General features: G+C 37.8%; 1 protein-coding gene across 4 annotated transcripts in view; it reads right to left on the bottom strand.

The window, feature by feature from the left end:
* The window catches only part of SKAP2 (src kinase associated phosphoprotein 2), a 178,023-nt gene that overhangs the window by 18,068 nt on the left and 137,507 nt on the right, over positions 1-22,448 (bottom strand). For all 4 annotated transcript variants that reach the window (XM_025464447.3, XM_025464446.3, XM_025464448.3 and 1 more), the window contains one exon: positions 4,557-4,634. In XM_025464447.3, the coding sequence (XP_025320232.1) occupies positions 4,557-4,634 (78 nt within the window). The remainder of the gene's footprint in view (positions 1-4,556; positions 4,635-22,448) is intronic.

Raw genomic sequence — 22,448 nt, forward strand, 5'->3', positions numbered from 1 at the left:
TAATTTCATGATAATTGAGTTTTGATGAGTTAACGCAAAAAGAATGCAAGTGATATCAATAAGATGTCCGTGTCTTCACTAACCAGGCGGAACATATACGTGCTGACAACTTCCATCATTGGAATGTCATCTTTGAATTCTGAGGGGATAACTGTGGAGACGCATGCTGGATCAGGGTTGTCATCTTAGTTTTGTTATATGGCTCTCAAACAGCAGGCTCCTTGGCAATTCCAACACAAGCAGTCACGTTAGCGGGGCATCTGAGTATTCGCCTGACACCACGCAGTCTGTGATTTACACACAGCGCTCAAAGTTGATCGGAAGTTCCGAAAATTCTGATATCCAAAACGTTTTTTTTTTTCAAAGCCAAAATGAAAATCTAAATAATGTGGAGTGCAAAAACTTATTAGAAACTTTTTGATGGTGCTTTAAGAAAATAAACGGTGACTAGGCTGCGCAACCTAGCAAAATCCTCCCATTAATTTTTTTTCTCCTGTTTTCTAAAGGTTAAAAGAGAGAGAAAGAAGGGAGAGGGGAAAAATGGGAGGAGAAATGAAAGGAAGGAGAGAGGGAAGGAGGGGAAGAGAGAAACAGCCACTTTTCTGACCTCTCCCCTCCAGCCTGTGAGCGCTCATCACTGACTCCAGTGGGGATGTATAGAAGCCTGGGAATCCAACCAACAACTAACAATGCTCATGGCCACCAGTCATTACGTGCCCTCCCCCCCACAAGGGCATATATTAAGTAAATTCCATAAATGGACACTAGAGGGCACTCCGGCTGGACAGATCACTCTAAACATTGTCAATTTTTTCTTTTAGAAAGAATTACTTAATAATAAAGTGACTGATTTCCTTTAAAAACCACTTATTTAGACAAATAGAGATTTAGAAGTTGAGACATTCTCGTCAGATTAAATCAACTGCTAAATGGGTCAAATGTTGCGCCCCATGCAGTCTGTCAGTGTCAGTTTAAAAGTCAAGGAATTAGAGCACGGAGAGGATGACATCATTTCACATGCAAGGCCCTCCCCCACAGTCACTGGCCAGGAGGTAAAAGGATCTAAATAGCTGGTTTCCCCAGTTGAGGCTCCTGTGTGTTCCCCATGCTGCTTAGCCCGAGGCTTGATCCAAAAAGGTTAAAGCAACAAAACTTGGGCTAAAACTAGAGAAGTTTTGGCTGAGCTAGAGCATCCCAGTGTGTCCCCAGCTGTCCAGCCTGTCGTCTGCTCCTCCTTGTTCAGATTCTCTCACAACAGTTTTTCATTCAATAGATTTTCAAGAGGTGGGGGGAAGAAAGAAGGAAAGAAAAAGTATATGGTGATTTCTAAGCCATAATCCTTATCACTTTGGGGTCTCTCTTCCCCTCGATGCGCTTGGTGAAACTCCCATTAACACTAATGGGAGTCACAGGAGCACATGAGGGGAAGAGAGACCCCCACCGTGTGCAAGATGCATCTCTCCCTAGATGTGCATCATGAGCATTTCATTAAATCTCACTGCTGTAAAGAGGCAACAGCACTAGCGATTTGGCAATACTGGGGAAAAGATACATTTTCTACTGTGCTTTCTATAATCTCCATGATGATGTTACCCAAAGACCAACCTCATTTCCGTGTCCCATATGTGAACTCTGTTAAAGAATAGTAAGTTGTTTATGTCACACGACTAAACGTACATACAATTTGCGATTCTATCTATTTCAGAATGTGATTCTAGTTATAAGGCAGGAAAACCACATCTAGAGAGAAAATCTGGCAGCATGGATTTATTAACCTTTGTCTCTTCCAGGAAAATAATGTTAAAATTCTTAGTATGAATTCTAGATACAAAAATTAGGAATTATCTTATTCCTTAGAGAGCAGCAAAGCTTCTCTAGTTTGCTTTTTTGTGATTTTAAATTTAAAACTTTAAGTCTGTCTGGCTAGCCATCCTCAAGAAATCACCCATGGATACAGCCTCGGAAGCACAGTGAGCTCGCAAAAGTTAGCATCGTTTGCCTCTACACTGAAAAATAATAATCTATGTAAAATATGTTTTTAAAAAACAAGACAAAAATGGTATGGAGTATAATGCATAAACCACAGATAAGCATATATTCTGAATACTAATTAGTCTGTTTAGTTGTCTTCACTGCATGGATTAATTTTCCCACATCATGTTTCAAAATTACAAAAAAAAAAAAAATCCCACCTCATTACATTTCTTGTCCTGGGAGGCATGAATGGTTGAAAAAGAAGGGAGAGTAAGAAAAAAACAACCATTCTAAATTGGCCAGCCTTTGAAGGATTTAAGCAATGTATTTGTTCCTGCTTTTTAAAACATACAAAAACAGATCACTGGGCAGTAACAGAACTGTTAGGAAAATATAAGCTAAACACTGGAGATACTTTTGCAAAAACCAAAATATTTTAAGAATATGATGACAAGCACTGAAACATAAGCTAATAAAATAATAGAGAATCTCTTCTTGAGTAGTCTTAGAGGTTTAAAAGCTGTTTCAGAAAGGTAAGCAGTATGTAAATAAATCAAATGGAATCTTTATTTTGTGTGTATATATAATAAATATATGCAAGACATATAAGTTTGAACATGAAAGACCTTATAAGAAATAACAAGATTAATTATGCTTCTGTTTACATATTTTACATTAGTCTAAATTTTTTTTTCTCTCTTTTTAAGTAAAATCGGTCAATGTGAAAAATATGTAACATTCTTTAGTAAGGTTAGAAGTTCATGTCATGTGATGCTCAGCAAGATAGTAATACCCTTGTCAACTCACTGCCCTGCACAGCAAACAAACTTCTAGTGTTACATCTTTGACAGCCTAGAGAGAGCAAAGGTCACTGCGATGCAAAAGCATTAAAACTGTTGCTTGAAAAGAATTTCATGTCACTAAAGATAAGAATTATTGCAGTGCTTTATAGCTATTGCATGGAAAGCTAGATCTACTTGCTACATTCCTTTGAAGAAATACTGACTTTTTTCTTCCTTCCCTCAAAGGCAAAAATTTGGGAGCGTGTTACTTTAAACGGGTTTTTGAAAAATACGATTGCTTTAAGCCAAAATACTTATATTTGTGGAAGAATTATCTATACTTGTCTACCTTCTACACCTGCATTGAAATTTAAAAACAAAAGAACAAAAAACACCTACACGCTTTTGGCAGAAGCTTTGTGATACCTAACAAAACTCACATAGTTAAATCGCTATTAAGCAGTCCTCAGTCTTAGCATTTTATAGCTGCATTTTACAGGACCATGGTGCTCACATCTAATGGCTTCATCCTCACTTCCTTACTGAAAAAAAGCAAACCAAAACCTTCTCCAGCAACCTGCTCCTGCTTTCCTGTCCAGGTCCGGAAATCAGGCCTCTGTTTCCTTTCCACGTGTCACGGTAGGAAGGGCTCGGGAAAGCTACTTCCTGAACACACACTTCCTGTCCACCCTGCCTCTGACAGCTAGAAAGAGTGATGTATGAACATATCAGAGAAGGGAAGGTGACCCTCAACTACAGCTCTGTGCAAGACACGGGATGATATGGCAGGCCTTGCCCCAGCTGACATGTGGCTATGAAGAGGTGTAAAAGTCCTGATAAGAAGGCATTCCCTCTCTTCTTTCCGTGTAAAATAATTGCTGGTTTATCAAAGCTAACCTCATGCTTGCACTACAGATATGGTTTATCTCCTGCTGTTTGGAAATAACAACCTGCAAAAAAAAAAAAAAAAAGTTTCCCGTATCATGTGATTTTGTATATAGCATGTACTTATTTTTCCAGCCTCAGTCATAATTAGTACTTGGGGCCATGTGCCAAGTGGAAATGGATAAGGGGAATATCCTTCCTAGCCTTCTAGGCCATCAGTGTCCTTTTCCGATTTTTAAACTGCTGTCACCGGACTCTGGCATTTCTTACCCAATTCATTTGCTTTCTGTGTTAATCATATGCGATGAAGATATGCATGGCCAACATTTAAACAGGCTGCAGATCAATTAGCGGTCTTAAGTTTATCTGATTTTTATCAAAGAAGACAGAGCTGTGGGTCGATTGTCAGAGCCTGTGTCAAGTTGACCTTTTCAGAGATGTCTACATTGCCAGTCCCCTGGGCAACTTGTTGTCCCCTGTTAGTCTCTGAATGGCAGAAGTCTGTTCTGCTCAAGCACAAAGTATACACAGATGTCTATATTACATTCTTATAGGTTTGACAGCAACTGCATGTTGTATCTATAAACTGTCCTTTAGCAGTGACACTTCCTCAATGATGATAAGCTAATTTATGCAACTAAATCTCCTTTGTGCAGAAATGAAAGCTAATTGAGTCATTACAAAGTAATTCAGGAAGGAATACCTTGTATAAATTGGCTTACTTTATAAATCCTTCTCAAGTGGTTTCCATGCATCCTAAATGGGACTAAGCAGCTTACCAGCCATAAGAGATCCAGATCGAACCAGCCAACTTCAGAGAGTTATGTAAACATCTTTAGAGCAGTAAGAAAGTAACTGAAGGGAAAGTGAACAAAACCAAAAGAAGCTTGCCCAGGAAGCCATCCTAGCCATTACCTGTGGTGGGATGAACATTGTCCTGGCTCATTTTCCTTTGTTCCTCCACTTTCGCAGGAGCACTGTCTTCTTCCTCTTCTGCAAACAAACAAATGGCACACTGAAGAGTGTCCTCAAAAATAATAGTACTCACCCAGTCTTACTGAGTGAAACCAAACGTTTATAACACATAAATATTCCTTCTCAAAGAATGAAACCACTCAACATTCACATTCCTTTTTCAATAATCTAAAGCTGAACAGATCAACCTCCAGCTACTTCAAAATAGCAACCTTCCCAGTTGGCTAGATAAAATTTAAGATACATATTTTGTTTTAAGTACTTACAGAAACTCATCTGGAACACTCTTACATTCAGACTGGCCCTGAGATACAGGGAAGTAACACCCAGCACTATATGGGCAGACTCACATTATGCTGTAGCAAGAGGATCACGGCTAAAACCATGGTCCCTCAAACATCAGGAAAGCAGAGGGAAAATGTGTGATGTAAAATATAGTTAACCTATAAATCATTTCTTGAGTATCAGATACTTCAGGTGTTCCCACTCAATCTTCAAAGGAGAATACAAGAATCCTCACCCTTCAGAACAATTCCCCCCAAATTATACTGAGGATCTACTATATGCCTGCCATAAGCTATGGCAGATGTTAAGATTTCACACATAGTTTTAAATCCTCCTTTTCCAGATGAGTAAACGGAGGTTCAAAAGGGTAAAGAAGGGGCACTTGGGTGGGCTCAGTGGTTGAACATCTGCCTTCAGCTCAGGGCATGATCCCTGGATCCTGAGATCAAATCCCACATTGGGCTCCCCACAGAGAGACTGCTTCTCCTTCTGGCTATGTCTCTGCCTCTCTCTGTGTGTCTCTCATGAATAAATAAAATCTTAAAAACAACAACAATAAACTTCTACTGTTTGTTATTCAAACTTAGGATTGTGATCATAAAGTCCATGTTTTTTATCCGGCATTATATTTGGGGCTTTACCTTTGTTATTCTGACACTCTCCTATCACATTCATGCCCCCAGTTATAGGAAGAAATATGAGAAGATTAAATGAGAAGAGTTTTAAACAGAGTCAGTAGATAATATTTAGTTATTTTACATTAAGGAAACATTTATTACAGGACCAATTTCCTCACCTAAGGATTTATACACACTTTGGAAATATTTAAGGCAGGATATATGAACCAAATGGCAGGCCCAAGAAAAACAGAGTTCAAAAAGAACAATTTCAAGAAAAAATTAAAAACCTTAAAATATGCAAAATTTATAAGTATAGCCATTATGACTATTAAATAACTCAACCAATAAAATCTTTAATGGGTGTTAGCTACCTGTAAGAGAGAGGTTCTACTAGGAGGCAAAGACAGTCCGGAGCTTCTGCCCTCAGGAGGCTGACAGCCTCCAGGGCACAGAAGACAGTATGTAAAGGAAAATGGAATAAGGGGCATAAACCCTGACACGGGAGGCCCAAGGTTCTGAAGGACCCCAGAGAGGAAACCACCCAAGGGGCAACACCATCAAGCTCTGGGGGATGGAGAAAATCTGAAGAGAGATGGGACAGAGGAAACTTCTAAACAGAGGGAGAGCCATCAGCTAAAGAAAAAGCACCGTAATATCCACTTGGCTAAAGAATGCAGTACTCAAAGGGGAAGAACAGGATCGGAGATAATGCTAGGAGCTTGGGCCAGCTGGGGAAGGGCCATAAACATCCGGCTGTGGATGTTAGCCTTTTCTTTGGAGGGCAGTAAGAGCCCCAGAAGATGTCGGAGCAGAGAAAGGGCAGGATCAAAACTATGCCTGAGGAATGGTCATCTGATCCCATTGTCCCAGACGGCCCGAAGGAGAGGGCGTGCAGAGAGAGCACTCTGGACTCTGGCTACAGGGGAAGGAAGTCCTGAACTAAGGGGCAGAGGAAATGGAAAGGAGCCAGTTATGAGAGGGAAAGGAACTAGAATTGATAAACTTTGTGCCTGTCTGCATGTGGAGGGCTCAGGGAAGAAGAGCAACTGAAAATGACTCAAGTTTTGAGCTTAGTTAACAGAGAAATGGGAACGTCATTCCTGAGGAAGAATAACCAAGATAAACTATACTGCTGAGGGAACACAGGAACTGTGTTTCTGACGTGAGAGATCTATATTTATTTATTTAAGGGGGGAGGGGCAGAGGGGAAAAGCAAGAAAGAGAGAGAGAGAGAAAGAGAGAGAGAGAGAGAATCTCAAGCAGACTCCCCGCTCAGCACAGAGCCCCACACAAGGCTCCATCCCACAACCCTGAGATCATCAACTGAGCCGAAACCAAGAGTCAGATGCTTAACTGACTGAGCCATCCAGGTGCCCCTCTCATGTGAGAGATTTAATGTACTGGTGGGGCAACCCAGAGGAAATGTCCAGGCCATTGGAAAGTCTGGTAGAGAGGTCAGAAGTATAGATGCAAAGTGAGACATCTCTCATGCAAACTTTGAAGTGGTGATTAATAAAATTCAACATTTAAATCAAGCTTGAGAGTTATTGTACTTATAAAACAAACATGTAACTGTTCTGATTTCTGTAACTCAATTCAAACAAAATAATGAAAGCCCCCCAAAAAGGAACAGCTAGAAATATTTGACACTATATACATATTGAGTTGGCCCTAATGTTGGCAATTTAAATATGGTTCAAATAGTAATCAATACATGGAAGATCTATTAAAAATCTAACACTAAATCCTATCTTTTTCCTCTTTAACAAGTTATCTCACACCAAATCACAAGGGTAGTTATCATAAATGAGTTAATATGAGGTTTTCATGCAAATTTCTAAGATATGAGGGACCTATACAGTCATTTGGTCCAAACTACTTATCTTACAGACAGTTTAATTTTCTTAAAAGGAGAAAACTTTCCTTACTTTTCACACTTTCCCCAGCTCCCTCCCTTTCCTCCAATCTGGTCACAAATCTGATAGTAAGGAATAAATTCAAAACTAGTGAAGGGCGCTTGCCCTCAAGTCAAAAGCCATGACCAAAACAATGTCAGGAGCATTAGTTTTGGATCTCAAGAAGACACTATGGGATATAGACTCACCACCCAAAGTTAGTGTCGAGATATCACAAAAACTAATCACAATAATTGAATGGAAAACTCCACTCTTGGCAAAGTAAACAATGAACTTAGAAGATTATTACTATGACTTTATTCTTATCTTACTAAAATCTAAGTGCCTATAATGTATACAATGTAGTCTTAAATTACCAGAATGATATTAAAATACCTACTTAAATATCAATATTTACTGAGAAGTAACTGAATTGAGATCCATGTGAGATGCAGAAAAGTAGTTTTTTAGAGAAGGAAACGCTCATTAACAAAACTTCCTTTCTCCATTTCAAACCTATTTTTAGGTCAAAGCCTTCTGTATTTTATTTTATGCATCAGTTCTTCTTAACAATATTCAAACAACTCATTTTATCTTGGGCTAACAATACAAAGAGCTTCCATATAAAAGAAAACAAAATCAAATTTGGAGTGTGTGTGTGTTTTAGTCTTAGGGGGGAAAAGTCAGACCGAATCTTGAATACAATCTGGTACAAGGGAGACATTCAATAAATATGGAATGAACAAATGGATTCAAAATCATGAAAATAAATCCTACCATGTTCATTTATTAACAGAGAAAAAAACTCGCCACACCACTCAAAAAAATATATAAGGACAAATGAAAATTCTAGGCAATAATCACCTCCATAATATATTAGAAATATATATACATGTTGTTTCATTTAGGTTTATTATTAAACATATTTTATTTTGGTGTTGAGTCACGATGTCATTATACAATACTAATTAATACCTCAAATAGTCAATGTTTGTGGGTTAATATATTCCATTCAACATTTTAATAACAGTAAACAAAAACAGCTCAGCTATGCGGTAAAATCCATCAAACCACACAGATGGTTATAAGGTTTTCATTATGTGGTTTCCATAGCAATCATATTGCAAATCTGGAAGCTTCTTGCAAATAAGCAGCTTGTATTTACATGCCTCTCAGCTGCAGCACAAAACTCTTCAACATGTGAAGTTATTATTCCAATCACACATTGTTAGAAGAATCATCAGAAGATTTTGTTGATCAGACAAGATGAAAATAACAGAAAACTAACCGCAGAAGATAATTCAAACACAGTCATACATTTACTAAACTAATCAGTGAGTATTAGAAATATTCCGGCAGTCGTCAGAGGGTTTTAATATTATACCCAGTCAAAAATATGGAAGTTCCAGCAACAATCAGATCCCATGGAATCCAAAAGCTGAACTCCACTCTCTCTCCCCCTTTCAGAAGATATTTGGCCTTCCTTCTAAGTTGAGCAGAGAAAGAAAAAACTGAGTCTTCCCAAATCTTTTTAGGATGACTACCATTTGAGGAAATGCTTATGTGGGAAAAGTCAAGACCTTTTTTTCCCCTGCTAGATTAATCAATTTAATTTACAAATTGATCCAGTTCCATAACAGATGGATTATTACCCTAATAAGGATCACAAATCTGTCTAGCTATGCAGTTTTTACAAAATGGCTATTTCTTGCTTACTAATGTTCTTTGTTTAAGGACAAAATAACCAAAAGAGAAAAGCGATAAGCAAATGACACATACAGCTGACATTGCTTGAAAAAGGCTAAAGACAATTTGTTAGCATCAAAAGAGGGTGTGTGATGTTCGCACTGGGGCTGAGGACTGATCTTATCACGTCTTCCAGGGAGTAGAGGACAACATGAGAAAATCTTCGACTCACAATGATTACCTTTCTCACTAAGTGCCTCCAGAAAACAGCTCTGCTGAATTCCAATGTATTTTAAAAGACATAAGACACAGAATCAAAAGCTATGCTCTGAAATAAAGACTGGGTGTAGATCTCCACCTGCCCCAACTTCATTTGATTATGAGACTAGTATGTTTGCCTCAAGAAAAGTTAATCATTTACTGCTTAAATGTTCATGCTGTATGCATTTATATCCATTAGGTAACTAAATCCTTAGGACAACTCTATGAGGTAACAACAGGTATTTTTACCATCATGTTATGGATGCAGAAATGAGACTTACAGAGCTTGAAGTGCTTGTCTAGGCTCACACACACAATAGAACAGGGACTGAAACTCCAGCATGTGCCACTTCTTTTCACCTTCTCTTCAGCTTACAGATGGGTTGTTTTCTAAAATGTCATTTGAATACTGGCTGTTTGTGGACCCGGAAAACATTTTCACAAAAGCGGGCAGATTCTATTCTGCCCATAGCCTTGTATGTGAAAGACATCTTAAGGTAAGCAATCTTTGCAGTGATAATTTAGAAACAGAATTTCAGGTTGGCATGCCCCCAAGACACATCTCCTTTCTGTTCTCCAGGCTCTCCTTCCCCACCTTTAATGTCCACACCCTCAAGTGCCCTAAAGCCAGCACATAATATTTGATACTATGAAAAGGTCTCTAATGCAACTCATAATTGAAATAACATTTCAGTTTTTTATAATGCATATATTATAAATACAATATATAAATATTATATTATAAATATATAAGTATAAATTGTAAACTTTCGATTATTTTATGATGAAATAATATTTCATAATTCTTTCTCATCAAATTTCAGTAAGGAAAACATGTTTCAATGTAGACAGTAACAGTGAGTCTTTTTACGAACAAAGAAGTTCGCTTACATTTCAGAGCAACAGACTATCTTTCACATTTCTCCAAGGGTTTGGGCACCAGGGTGCTGCAAGCAAGATGTCCCTGGCTGGGAAATGATGGGACAGAAATGATGGGGAAAGGAAGACCCCTCTGGCCAGTTCCAGCAGTACAGTGTAAAAGAGGGAGAAATGCAGAAAGGATTCACACAAATGGTACCTCAGCCCCTCTTCTCTTTGAGGACCTAAGGCAAGCTCCGAAGCTGGCAGTAGTGTGAGACAAGTGGAAGAACAGAGTCAAAGGGGTATGTATGGGCAACGGAATTCAGACCAAGACAGTGAGGAAAAGTGAGTTCCTTAAGGGGCCTATAAATCCTGGACCACAGGTAAGTTAAAATATGGTAATTGAAATAAAATGATTTTTTAATCTGTTTAATAGACTGACATATATTTTACAGCAATAAAAGATAAACTTTTATAAAGACAGAAGCATGTACCTTTTAATATTATATGAAACTTCAAAAAAAAAAAAAAAAACAAACAAACCCCAAACAAACAAACAAAAAAAAGAAACTTCAAGACGAAAAGATAAAGACAACTGAAATGGTATATTTAGAGTCAAGCTTATTCTCCTGGAAATTCAGGCAAATTGGGGCCAACTACTATAGTTCTAGTACTCATGTAACCTTGAGACCATAATTCTCATCTCTGTAAGGTACCAAGAATAATGTCTACCCCATACCTCTCCGAACAGGATTTGGGCAGGACAATGACAAAATCAGATTTCTCAGGGGAAGGGAAAAAAGCACAATTAGCATGCAATATCAGGGTCATTACCTTAGAGCTTGGTGGTTTGCAATCATTTATGAATTTGGCAACCCAGAAGGTTAATATGGTATAAAAGGCAACCAAATAAGCAATAGTTCTTCAATCATACAATCTAACTTTCAACCTCGACATTTTATTCTTATGGGGTTTGATAGGAAAAGCTTATCATTGCACTTCAAAAGCAAAAATAAACACCATTAGGATTATAAGTACATTTCTGTATTATATTAAGGTTAATAATTTATACACAAATCTGAAAACACAAAACTAATAAATTTTCACAGACATTAAACTTGCTATAGGCTGTCGGGGAAAAAAAACCCTCAAATTCAAGTATGAATCCCATCTGACAGAATCTGGAGAGAATCTTAGGGAAAGAAACCTTAGATATAATCTAGTTCAACTTCCTTCTTTCATGAACAGGGAACCAGACTCGGGGTGTTGCATGACTGGCCCAAAGTCATGCAACTGGCACTCTGCTCTTCTCTCTTTGCACTGCCCTTCTATGCAACATGCACTGCAGACATTTCTGGAAAAGTCTCTGCTGCTCCAGAGGTACTTCTCTCTTCAGGAGCAGTCTTACAAGACTTGATCATCTACAGACAACTACTGCAAGTAAAGAAAGCACACCGGTTTAAAAATAAGGTTTTAATAGGCCAGATTCTGTTAGTCAAAAATGATGCTACTCCCACAGAGGGCTAGACATGAGGAAGCAATGAGATGGGGCTCTTCCTTGTCCCAGTGTATTATATTCACGCATGCCACAATCTAAAATTCTCCTAACTACTCCATAAAGCTCAAACTCTTAGCTTTTTAATTAACATTTATAATCAATTCTGTGATATTAAAATTCTTTTAACCCAAGAATGTCAAACTAAATTATTTCGCAGTTACAGTAACCTCAATCTGGCTCTGGATTTCTGGTACAATTAGAGTTTGCTGCTAATAACAGTTCTGTTTTTTAATGTAAATAAACTTTTTAAAATATCCTTTTTGCTACAAAGGCAGTATCTATTCATTGCTAGAAGTCAGACATAGAGATAAGCAAAAATATATACATATCTTTAAATCATCCAAGACTTATCCATAACCACTATTAATATCTTTTCCTAGACTACCTTCACTCAGTTTCTGGTTTTCCTCCATTTTCATTTTTAGTAAAAAATATCCCAGTATATACATATTTCATTATCCACCCCCCATGTTTCTTATCCAAATGTACTTGTATTTTATTATAACTTGAATACCATTTAGAAAGTAAAATATTTCACCTCAACTGAGATTTTGGTTTAAATTTTCCCCTAAAAGAATACTATCTAATGATAAATAGGGTGGTGTTAAGATCATGTCATTGTAACTTGGCTGTTTTATAAAGATCTACAACTGCCTAATTCCAACCTTAGGAAAAAAGCAGAGAGACGGGCGCAGAGCTCATTTGTCACAGGCTTGGGCTCTGTGTCCTCTGTTTGCTTATGCAAATACTCATCCTCTTCACGTGCAGTGCCCATTAACCTCCTTTCTAAGAATCTAGAGAGAAAAAAAGCATAGGAGCATAGGAGCATATGAGGAACCATCACCCACTGGACTTTTGGTTCCAGCTCCCTTGTAGCAACAGACTCTCCCAGAAGGTGGAGAGTCTATGAGGTCAAAACTATTTTTATATTAAAATGAAGACCTGTGCCTTTTTCATTGTGTTAACATTTGCACCGATGCTGCAAAGCGATGATGGGTAAACTGCTGACACCTCAGCATAAATCAGTGCAGTGGCACCAAACTGTCACTTTTTTCACTGCCTTGCACTAGCATGAAAGACAAGCCAGTTTCACCTAAGACTGTCCAGGATGAAGCAGTACAAATTATTATTTTCGTGTAATACCAACGCTGAGAACATGTCTTTTTAATATTCTGTGTGACAAAATCAGAAGAATGCATTATGCACACTTCTGCATTTCCAGATGTGCAAGAGATTGAGTGGCAAGCTGAACTAGCTGCTCTCTCATGGAACAGCATTTTTACTTGAAAGAATGAGTGACAGACACACTATGGTTACTCAGACGTGAGAATGTGGCAGATAGTTCCTCAAAAATGAACTAAGTGAGCTTATTATTTCAAAGAAAACAACATTTATTGCCATGATAAAATTTAAGCTTTCAAGCAAAAATCAGAGTTTTAGAATCTTAAATCTGCCACTGTGAGCTTGACCACTCTCCAGTATTTAAAGAAGTTTCTAGGGTGCCTGAGTGGCTTAGTGGTTGAGCGTCTGCCTTTGGCTCAGGTCGTGATCCCAGGGTTCTGGGATTGAGTCCCACATTGGACTCCCCAAGGGAAACCTGCTTCTCCCTCTGCCTCTCTCTGTGTGTCTCTCATGAATAAATAAATCAAATCTTGGGCACCTGGGTGGCTCAGGGGTTGAGGATCTGGTCTGCTTTCAGCTCAGATCGTGATCCCAGGGTCCTGGGATCGAGTTTTGCCTTAGGTTCCCCGCAAAGAGCCTGCTTTTCCCTCTGCCTATGTCTCGTCTCTATGTGTCTCTCACGAATAAATGAATAAAATCTTTAAGAACAAATAAATAAATAAAATCTTTTAAATAAAAAAAGTCTTCTAATGTGATTGGTAGTGATATTAATGTAGTTAATTGTATTATAATTGTGCCAATATTTAGAAGTTCTGCATAATGCAGTGAACTGATATTTTCCAAATGACCAAGGTACAATATTACAAAAACATGCATGGTAAGAGATCCATTCAAAGTATAAAACAGATCCATGAATTTTAATGTAATGAAGTATGGGAAGTTCACTGATATGGTTTTAGATTCCACCTTGCAACTAGCCTTTTACTACTACTTGTCCAGTTTGTGTACAGTATCAAAGAAGAATATCTACAATTACCCCCCAGACTATTAAAACACTTCTGATTTCCTAGGTATGAGGCTGGGTTTCTCCATATGCTGACTGTACTTAAACCAAAACAACACATTCACAGCAGTGTGAATGCAGATGCAGATTTGAGAGTCTAAATATATTCTATTAAAACAGAATATTAAAACAGAAATTCAAGAGATCTGCCAAAATGTAAACCATGCCACTCTTTTCAGTGATATTTTGGGGGAAAATATAATGATTTTTCCTAAGAAATACTTTACACTCACATGTCATGGGTTTATCATTGTGATTTTGAAAACTCATTAATAAACATTTTTGTATTTCTCAGTTTTAATTTCTAATATAGTAAATATTGAGAGGCATAACCCACATACATAGAGCTTTTTGGGGTCCTTAATAATTTTTAAAACTGTAAAGGGCTCCTGGAACCAAAAAGGTTTGGGAATACTGCCCTGTGTTTTTATTATTATTATTCAAGTTCCAGTTAACATACAATGAAATCTTAGTTTCAGGTGCGCAATATAGTGATACCACACTTCTATACATCACCCTGTGCTCATCACAAGTGCCCTCCTTAATCCTCTTCACCTATTTCACCCATCCCCATCCACCACCCCTCTGGTAGCTATCAGTGTGTTCTCTAGAGTTAAGAGTCTGCTTCTAGGTTGATCTCTCTCTCTCCTCTCTCTCGCTCTCTTTTCCCCTTTCTTAATTTCCATCTACAAGTGAAATCATATGGCATCTATCTTTCTGACTTATTTCAGTTAGCATTATACCCTCTAGATCCATCCACATTGTTGTAAATGGCAAGATCATTTTTAGTGAAATATCTAAACACTGTTGATTCACAACATGAAAAAATTGATAGCCTGCTAACCCAGAACACTACTTGATAATTATTTTATATTCCCAAAGCACACAATCCCAGGATTGAATCTCATTACAGTTGAGTCATATTGAGCTGCTGACCAAAACGCCTACGTGTTTTGCCACTTGCTAAAGCAAAGTCTTTCCTTTCTCATACTTGTGCATGGGATTTTTGGAGCAACTGTGATATTCTATCATGTGTCATCTTGTTAGATTTGATCCCTAATTTGATCCCTGTATATCTTCATCTAGGTACTGATGAATATGATGGTATGACAATATTGAGAATTAAGCTCTAAGGCATTCAGAAAATAAATTAATCAGCACCCTTTGGGCACAACTATACAGTCAGTTATCCAATGGTCTTTATATCCATAAAGATTTCATGAGAATCCTGGCCAAATGCCTCACTTAAGTCTAGTTATATGTCTGTCATTTCCCTGAACACCTAATGGGTTCTAGTAATCATTATTTCATCTTCTAGGTAGCAGAGAAGACTCCACTTGATGACTTATTTTAGAGTTCACTTCAAAGTTCCTAAACTGTCTACGGTTTGCAGAATCCACCTGTCATGGATAATGTCGTGCTCCTCCTAGGTGCCCTCTTCAAGACCAACACAATTATCCTCCAGTTGCTGGAACCCAGATTGCTGCTGTCCCTTACAAGGCACTTTCCTGAACTACAGGGAACTGCCTCTCTCATGATTATACCTCTCCCAGAGGAGCCAGGAACCAGTGATTAGCAGATGTGGGGACATAAAGACATGCCCCTTTGCCTTAAGAACACCTTGAAGAATCATCCCAGACCCAGAGCTCCCCAAGAGTTTGGCTGAAGCCTCCGTCCCAGCTGCACTGTGGGTTAGCTTCTTCCACCCAATTCTGCTTTCCTCGCTTTTTTAAAAGATTTTATTTTATTTATTTATTCATGAAAGACAGAGAGAGAGAGAGAGAGGCAGAGACACAGGCAGAGGGAGGAGCAGGGTCCATGCAGGGAGCCTGATGTGGGACTCGATCCGGGGACTCCAGGATCATGCCCTGAGCTGAAGGCAGACGCTCAACCACTGAGCCACCCAGGGATCCCTGCCTTCCTCGCTTTCATATGAGGTATCCCTCAAGATCACTCACCAATAAGTCTCCTACATGCAACCATCTCAGAGTCTGTTCTGGGAAACCCAACTTAAGATACTGCAACTTTCCATTCTTTTTGAAGAGTTCATCATTTAATTGCTAGACTCTATACTTCTAGCATCGCTCTCTTTCCACAGGCTTCCTTCAAAATCAGCAATAGTAGTTCAATTACTTCATTTACAACTGGTCTTGTGATACAATCTTATGTAAGCCAGAGGCAAACTTACCACCTATTCATCTTTAATACATGACTCAAATGTCCCCCAACTTAGAATGCTTTCCCCAAAGTCCTCCAGGCAGCTAGGTGCTCCCCTTTGTAATCTCCCAGCCTTGGTACAGGCCTCCATTATCACTGCTCTCACAGAGCACTCCAAACATTTGTCTACTTGGCTCCTTTCCTTCTGAGTGCTCCTCCACCAGGCCTAACAGAGGGGCTGAAACAAACAAAATGTGTTCCAGGAATGTTTGATGATGAATGAAAATCAAATGGATTTCGGTTAGCTGGGTATTCTATTGAATCTCTTTGCCGGTCCTTGGCTTCTTCTGTTACCCGCTACCAATCTTATCAGTTGGAAGATACTTCTTGACAGAAAAGGAGCAAATTAAGTAGAAACTGATTCCTTGGAATTACCACCCCCCATAAATTTTGAAAACAAACGAAAACACAGAACAATTACACACCTTTTATTATACTTAGCATAACTTACAAATTTCAGTGCTTTTCTTGTTTTCCTTGGTTATTTGGCCATTTCAGTGCTTGATCTATCACCCTGTAAAAGTTGTATTAATTGGACAGACTATAGCACCAAGACACTGATACATTTTTGTTTCTCTCTCCCTTTCCCTCATTGTGATCATTTGGAATTAAGTGCTATTTTAAAATACTTGTTTGTCTTTAACACCATACATTTGTACCTATTCTCTCTCTGAATTTTCTGAAATCTGCCTTGCTAAAATCTACAGAAATGCAGTGTGGCTGATGGCCAGTTTTCTCCTCATCGGCTATGATGGATTCTAAGATGACAACTGTTTTTTGTCTGCTTTTTTCCACAATTAAATATGGATATGCCACAGCTTCCCTATTTATTTCCTGCATTCTTTGGCCTCCTCCATTGTTTATGGGCCGCATCATGTCTAAAGTCTACATGAAGAAGGAATAAGACGCAGTGGAAGTGACGGCTGAGTGCTTTCTTTCCCTCTCCATACTCTTAATGTCAGGTGTTCTTAGTTGAAGACTCCTCGGTGGTAAATCCAAAAAAAAAAAAAAAAATTGCCCTTCTGATCCCTGGTTCTGCATGTCTCAGGCACAAGAACCTGAGGGTGAGCAGAAAGTCATTCTTGGCTTCTTAATCCTTTGTGCTCAATTGGCTATGCTTGAAAGAAATAGTTACCACCTGCTTAGAAGCCCTAAATCCAAGGAATGGAGGAGATGGAGTACACAGTATTAAATATTTAATATTTATAGGGCAATTATCAAATAGCAGCCCCACTTGTATTTTTCTATTACCACCATGTGCTCCCTCTGTGATATGCAACTTCCAGGTTGGGACTAGATATTATGAACGACATCAATATCTCTGGCATGCCACCATGCTGTGTTGTTCACCTAGAGTAGTGGTTTTCAAACTTCAGAAGGCTTGTTCAAACCCAGGTTGCCAGGCCCCACCCACAGAGTTTCAGGTTCAGTAGATTTGGCACTGTGCAGTTCTAAAACTTTTCCAGCCCATGTTGCTTGTCCTGGGGTCACACATTGAGAACCACTGACATAAAGGCAGACCTTCTGGGGCTTCTTTTACATGAGGGTTCAATGGTTTGTGTTCTATTATAATTTGAATATAAGTTAATTAGAACATTGTATCTCCAAATGTTACTTGCCTTTTAAACTTCAAAATATAGGCATACTCCACTAAATAACACTAGCATAAAATTAATTATAATGAAATTAGTAATGGAGAAATTAATCCCGTATCAATCCCAAAGTATAGAATGGAACTATAGAAATGCAAATAAAATTTGTATTCCAGAATTTCATGTTACTCTCTTTTACTGGCTATACAAATTTAGCAAGCTAATTAAACTCTCTGAACCTCAATTTTAATCTGGAAAACAGAAATACAAAATTTACTTTAGAGAATTATTGTGAGAGTAAAATGAGGTGAAGTGGCCAATATAATGCTCAGTGCAGTGAAGATTTACAAATCAAGTGATTTTAATAGTAATCTGAGGATTGTCTATGTACCAAGCACCATGCTAGGCTAGCCAGTAAATGCATAAATCTCATTCAACCCTAAAAACCCTGTGACGAAGGTATTGCTGTTAGTCTCATTTTGCAGATGAAGAAATGAAGGCATAGAAACATTTAAGTAACTTGCTCAGCATAACACAGCAATAAGGAGTAGTGTCAGAATTTGAATACAGGCAACCTGCCTCCAGAACCCAAGTTCTGAAGTGCTTTGCTTTTTCTTCCCTTTCGATGGAAGACATTGCATAGATCACTTGTTCTTGTATTTGTTAATTAATTAAACAGCACTTTAACCTACTGCCATAACATGTTACTTATGAGAAAGTTAATATTCATGATGTCATATTGACATATATTCTTTTTTTAAAACACTCTTCAATGACAAAATAACTTGCCTAAGTCTGACAGTATAAAAAAAAATAGCTCCTTTGAAAAATAGTGTACCCTGCTGAAAAACAGAAGAGTCATGTTTGTAATGGCCACAGAAAAGTGAAAAGCTTGGCATTTGCCCCCTCCATTTTTCTTTCAGTTGGAAGGCAGCTTACAAATGGAAAAATCATCTCCCATCACCTCCCTCTCAGAGGCTGAATATGATGAAAAAACAGAGGAAGGCCAAGCCCTGAAGCAAGCAGAGCCGAGAGCAGCTTCCGTTCTAGCCAGGAGCCTAAGAAGATTGATTAATCCTGAATGAGATAGCTATAGTTTCTCACCAGATTTGACTGCAGTAAGACATGAAAAATGCAGCAAATTAAAGCACTTTACATAATACAAAAGAATGGCTTCTTGAAACAAAAATTTCCATGTACCTAGGAGGGGATGTGCATGGACTTTCAGAACTATGTTTTTAAGGCATTTTCAATTGTAATTTTCTGACACACAGATAAATTTATGATAAAATGTTACAATGCCTAGAAAATGAAAGATTCCCTAGAACTAGTTTATTTCTGTAGCGAGGAATTGCCAAAAGAAGCTAGGTAGAACTTGCAGGGGGAATAAGGAGTGGTACAGAGCTCTTCTGACAAAAGTCTTGGGGTTCATTCCTGCAAAATAGTATCTGATGTTCTCTGAAATATGTAAGAATAAAAATCTGAACTTTAAAAACACATGCACGTGCATGCGCGCGCGTACACACACACACACACACACTTACAGAACTACTACATGACCCAGCTATTCCACTTCTGGGTATTTAGTCAAATAATACAAAAACACTAATTCAAAAAGATATCTGAACCCTGATGTTCACTGCAGCATTACTTACAGTAGCCAAGATATGGAAACAAACCAAGTGGCCACTGATACATGAATAGATAAAGAGGAGCATATGTGTAAAATGGGATACTACTCAGCAACAAAAGAATAAAATCTTGCCATTTGCCACAACATGGATGGACCTTGAAGGTATAATCTAAGTGAAATTAGACAGAGAAAGACAAATACCATATAATTTTCCTTACACGTGGAATCTTAAAAGAAGAAAAACAAAGAAACAAAGAAAATAAAGCAAAACAAATTCATAGATACAGGGAATAGACTAGCAGTTACCGAGGGGAAGGATGTCAAATATATCATGGTGGATGGTAACTAGACTTGTAGTGGTGATCACTTTGTTGTGTGAATTTTAAAACTATACATCTGAAACTTAATAGGAAAAAAAGGAGAGGGGGTTAGGAACCACACTTGGCTCCCTAAAGGGATAAGTTGAATTCTCATCTGCAAAGTGTCTTTTGCTTGGATTCCAGAAATAAGGCCAACATAAATAAAAGGTCTATGCTCATGTAAATGGGCCAGGGTATTTTTAATGTACATGGCAGGCAAACCAGATCGTATTTTTTTAAGGTCTCACCCAACAGTGGCCCAGGGTAGCACCTGGAGTAAATGTATCCATTCTGGAAAGACAAATCCTTGCCACCTTAGGGACCTCTAAGTCTAGGTAATGTCAGTGCTCTCAAACTAACCCCCAGCTTATTTTCCAGTATGACAAAGCATTCTTGTTCTCCGATCCCAGAATCAGACTGTTCAGATTTTTTTAAGTTAAATATGACATGTTACAAACTTTCCTGGCATTTTTAGTTAAAATAAAGGTTATGCTATAATTGTGTATATTAAAATACAATTTAGGGTTTATTTCTAATTAATTAAATAATGCAATCAAACATGTAAATAAAATGACACGTCCAACCATAGTACTTAAAGGGTCATTCAATGTTTATTGTCCTTATTTAGAGCAAATCATGGATTTAAAGAGAATACTTGAAATGACTTTGAACCTTCCTGAACAGTCTAATTAGGAGAATACTGTTAGCTACCTGAAGTAGTTTAATTGCATGACTTATTTATACCTACTCTAACTAAATAAGTGTGTAGTTATCAACCAGCTATTCTGGAATTCAAGTTATAAACAATTTTATCCTATGATTCTTACTTAGCTTTAGAAAATAATTCCTGGATTAAAAAACTCAAAAAGAAAAATGATCTCAATATAGTTCACTTTCGTGAGGAAATATAATACACTGCTTGGCGTGTGTCCACAGGAAAAGTCTGGCTCCCAGATGCTTCTTGCCAGCCCACAGTGGATTTCATGATGTTTAAACAACTGACAACATGCACTCATAGCACTGATGACATAGTGACCAGAAATTCAGCAGGAGCCTGTCTCCTGGGTATTTTCATATATTGAAAAGTAGTATCAAAACAATACAAATCACAGACACACTTGACTAACCCAAAAGATTCAACACAATTCAGTTAGGCTTTTTTAAAGTAGATGTCACCAAGATCACATACAAATTTACTTATAAAACTTGTTCTACCAGTACAAGAAACACAAATTAAACGTATCAATGTTTTTTGTTTTAGTCTTGAAAATGAAAAACACAAACTCTAGTTTGCTTCCTATATCAAAAATCCAACAACAGATTAACTGTTTCCATAGCTCATTCATTATAATCATATGATCTCCTGGAAGCTGTAGCTGTTACTATTAGTATAAACCAAATGAAATTCCCAATATTTTACCACTTCTGGACTCCAAAAACAATAACCTTGTAAGACTAAAGGGGACAGTCTCAAAATTTTGATACCATAGTGGTAACCTAATTACCTTAGATATATAAAATGTTCTTCATAACTGGCCGGCAAGTGTATCATTAAACTGGAATTATACACTTTCTAACCAGGAAGATTCTGAGTAAAATCTACTTCCTACTGTAGCACATTCAAGCATAAACAAAATACTGTTAATATTTAATATGAAATCGGCTGTCACAAATGTAGCCAACAGTGAAAAAGCCATGATACAAATAAAATCACTTTGTGTGATTTTTCCTATTTCTAGATGACAAGTTTCTTGGAGATGATATTCTCTCTCTTAATAACAAATAACTTCTGTCACATAATGTTTATGCCACGTAAGTTTTGCAAATCAATAGTGCAAAAACTGGTATGACTTTATGGGAGAGAAAATGATTGATCAGCATAGGGAATAAAATATGTTATTTAAATTAGAAGAACTTCATTTGATTGGAATGCCAACCCCATTTTTAAGATATAAAATTTTTTTTTAAGATAGTCTTTTTTAAGATAGTCTCATGTAACCACATTAACCTCATCTGACATGACCTCAAATACAAAAACATATTATTCTTCACTTATAAAACCAGAGCACACATTTGGATCTGGATGGATCTCTATGTTGATATAACTTTTGAGTAACTCTTCATATAGACAGCTGTCATTTTTTTCTAAATAGTAATCAGCAGCCATTTAAGACCTCTTCTGTCACAGATTCAACAAAAAAATTTTTGTACAGAGAAGCAATTAATAGTAAGTCTAATACCCATTTGTGCTCAGGAGAAAAATATTAAACACCTTACATCTGCCTAGTATATGCCCAAATTTTTATTTGACTTGAATTAAAGTATACAAATCAAAGACTTATAATTAACTAAGTCTCTATTGTTGGGTATTTGCAATTACTAATTACTTATGACTAGGAATTCAGCCTCTAGTAATATGGTCAACCAGCTGAAACAGACCTATCTCTCCCTACTTGGTCAAAGGGGGATAAAGACCATTTGCAGGGTGGGGTTAAGGCTGGAGTTTTAACATCTTCACAGATACAGGAGACGTGGCCTTGGGCCCATGAGAAGCAGAGAGCTAGAAGTAAGACCCCCACCCACCCAGGGAAACCACAAGGAAGCTTTTTGTCTTTCTAGGGCTCTGGATGGTGGTGCTCAGAGGGGGAGGGAAAAGGTTTCCTGTGAGAAATCAAAACCC

Source organism: Canis lupus, chromosome 14 (genome assembly GCF_003254725.2).
Source record: "Canis lupus dingo isolate Sandy chromosome 14, ASM325472v2, whole genome shotgun sequence".
Classification (NCBI taxonomy): Eukaryota; Metazoa; Chordata; class Mammalia; order Carnivora; family Canidae; genus Canis; species Canis lupus.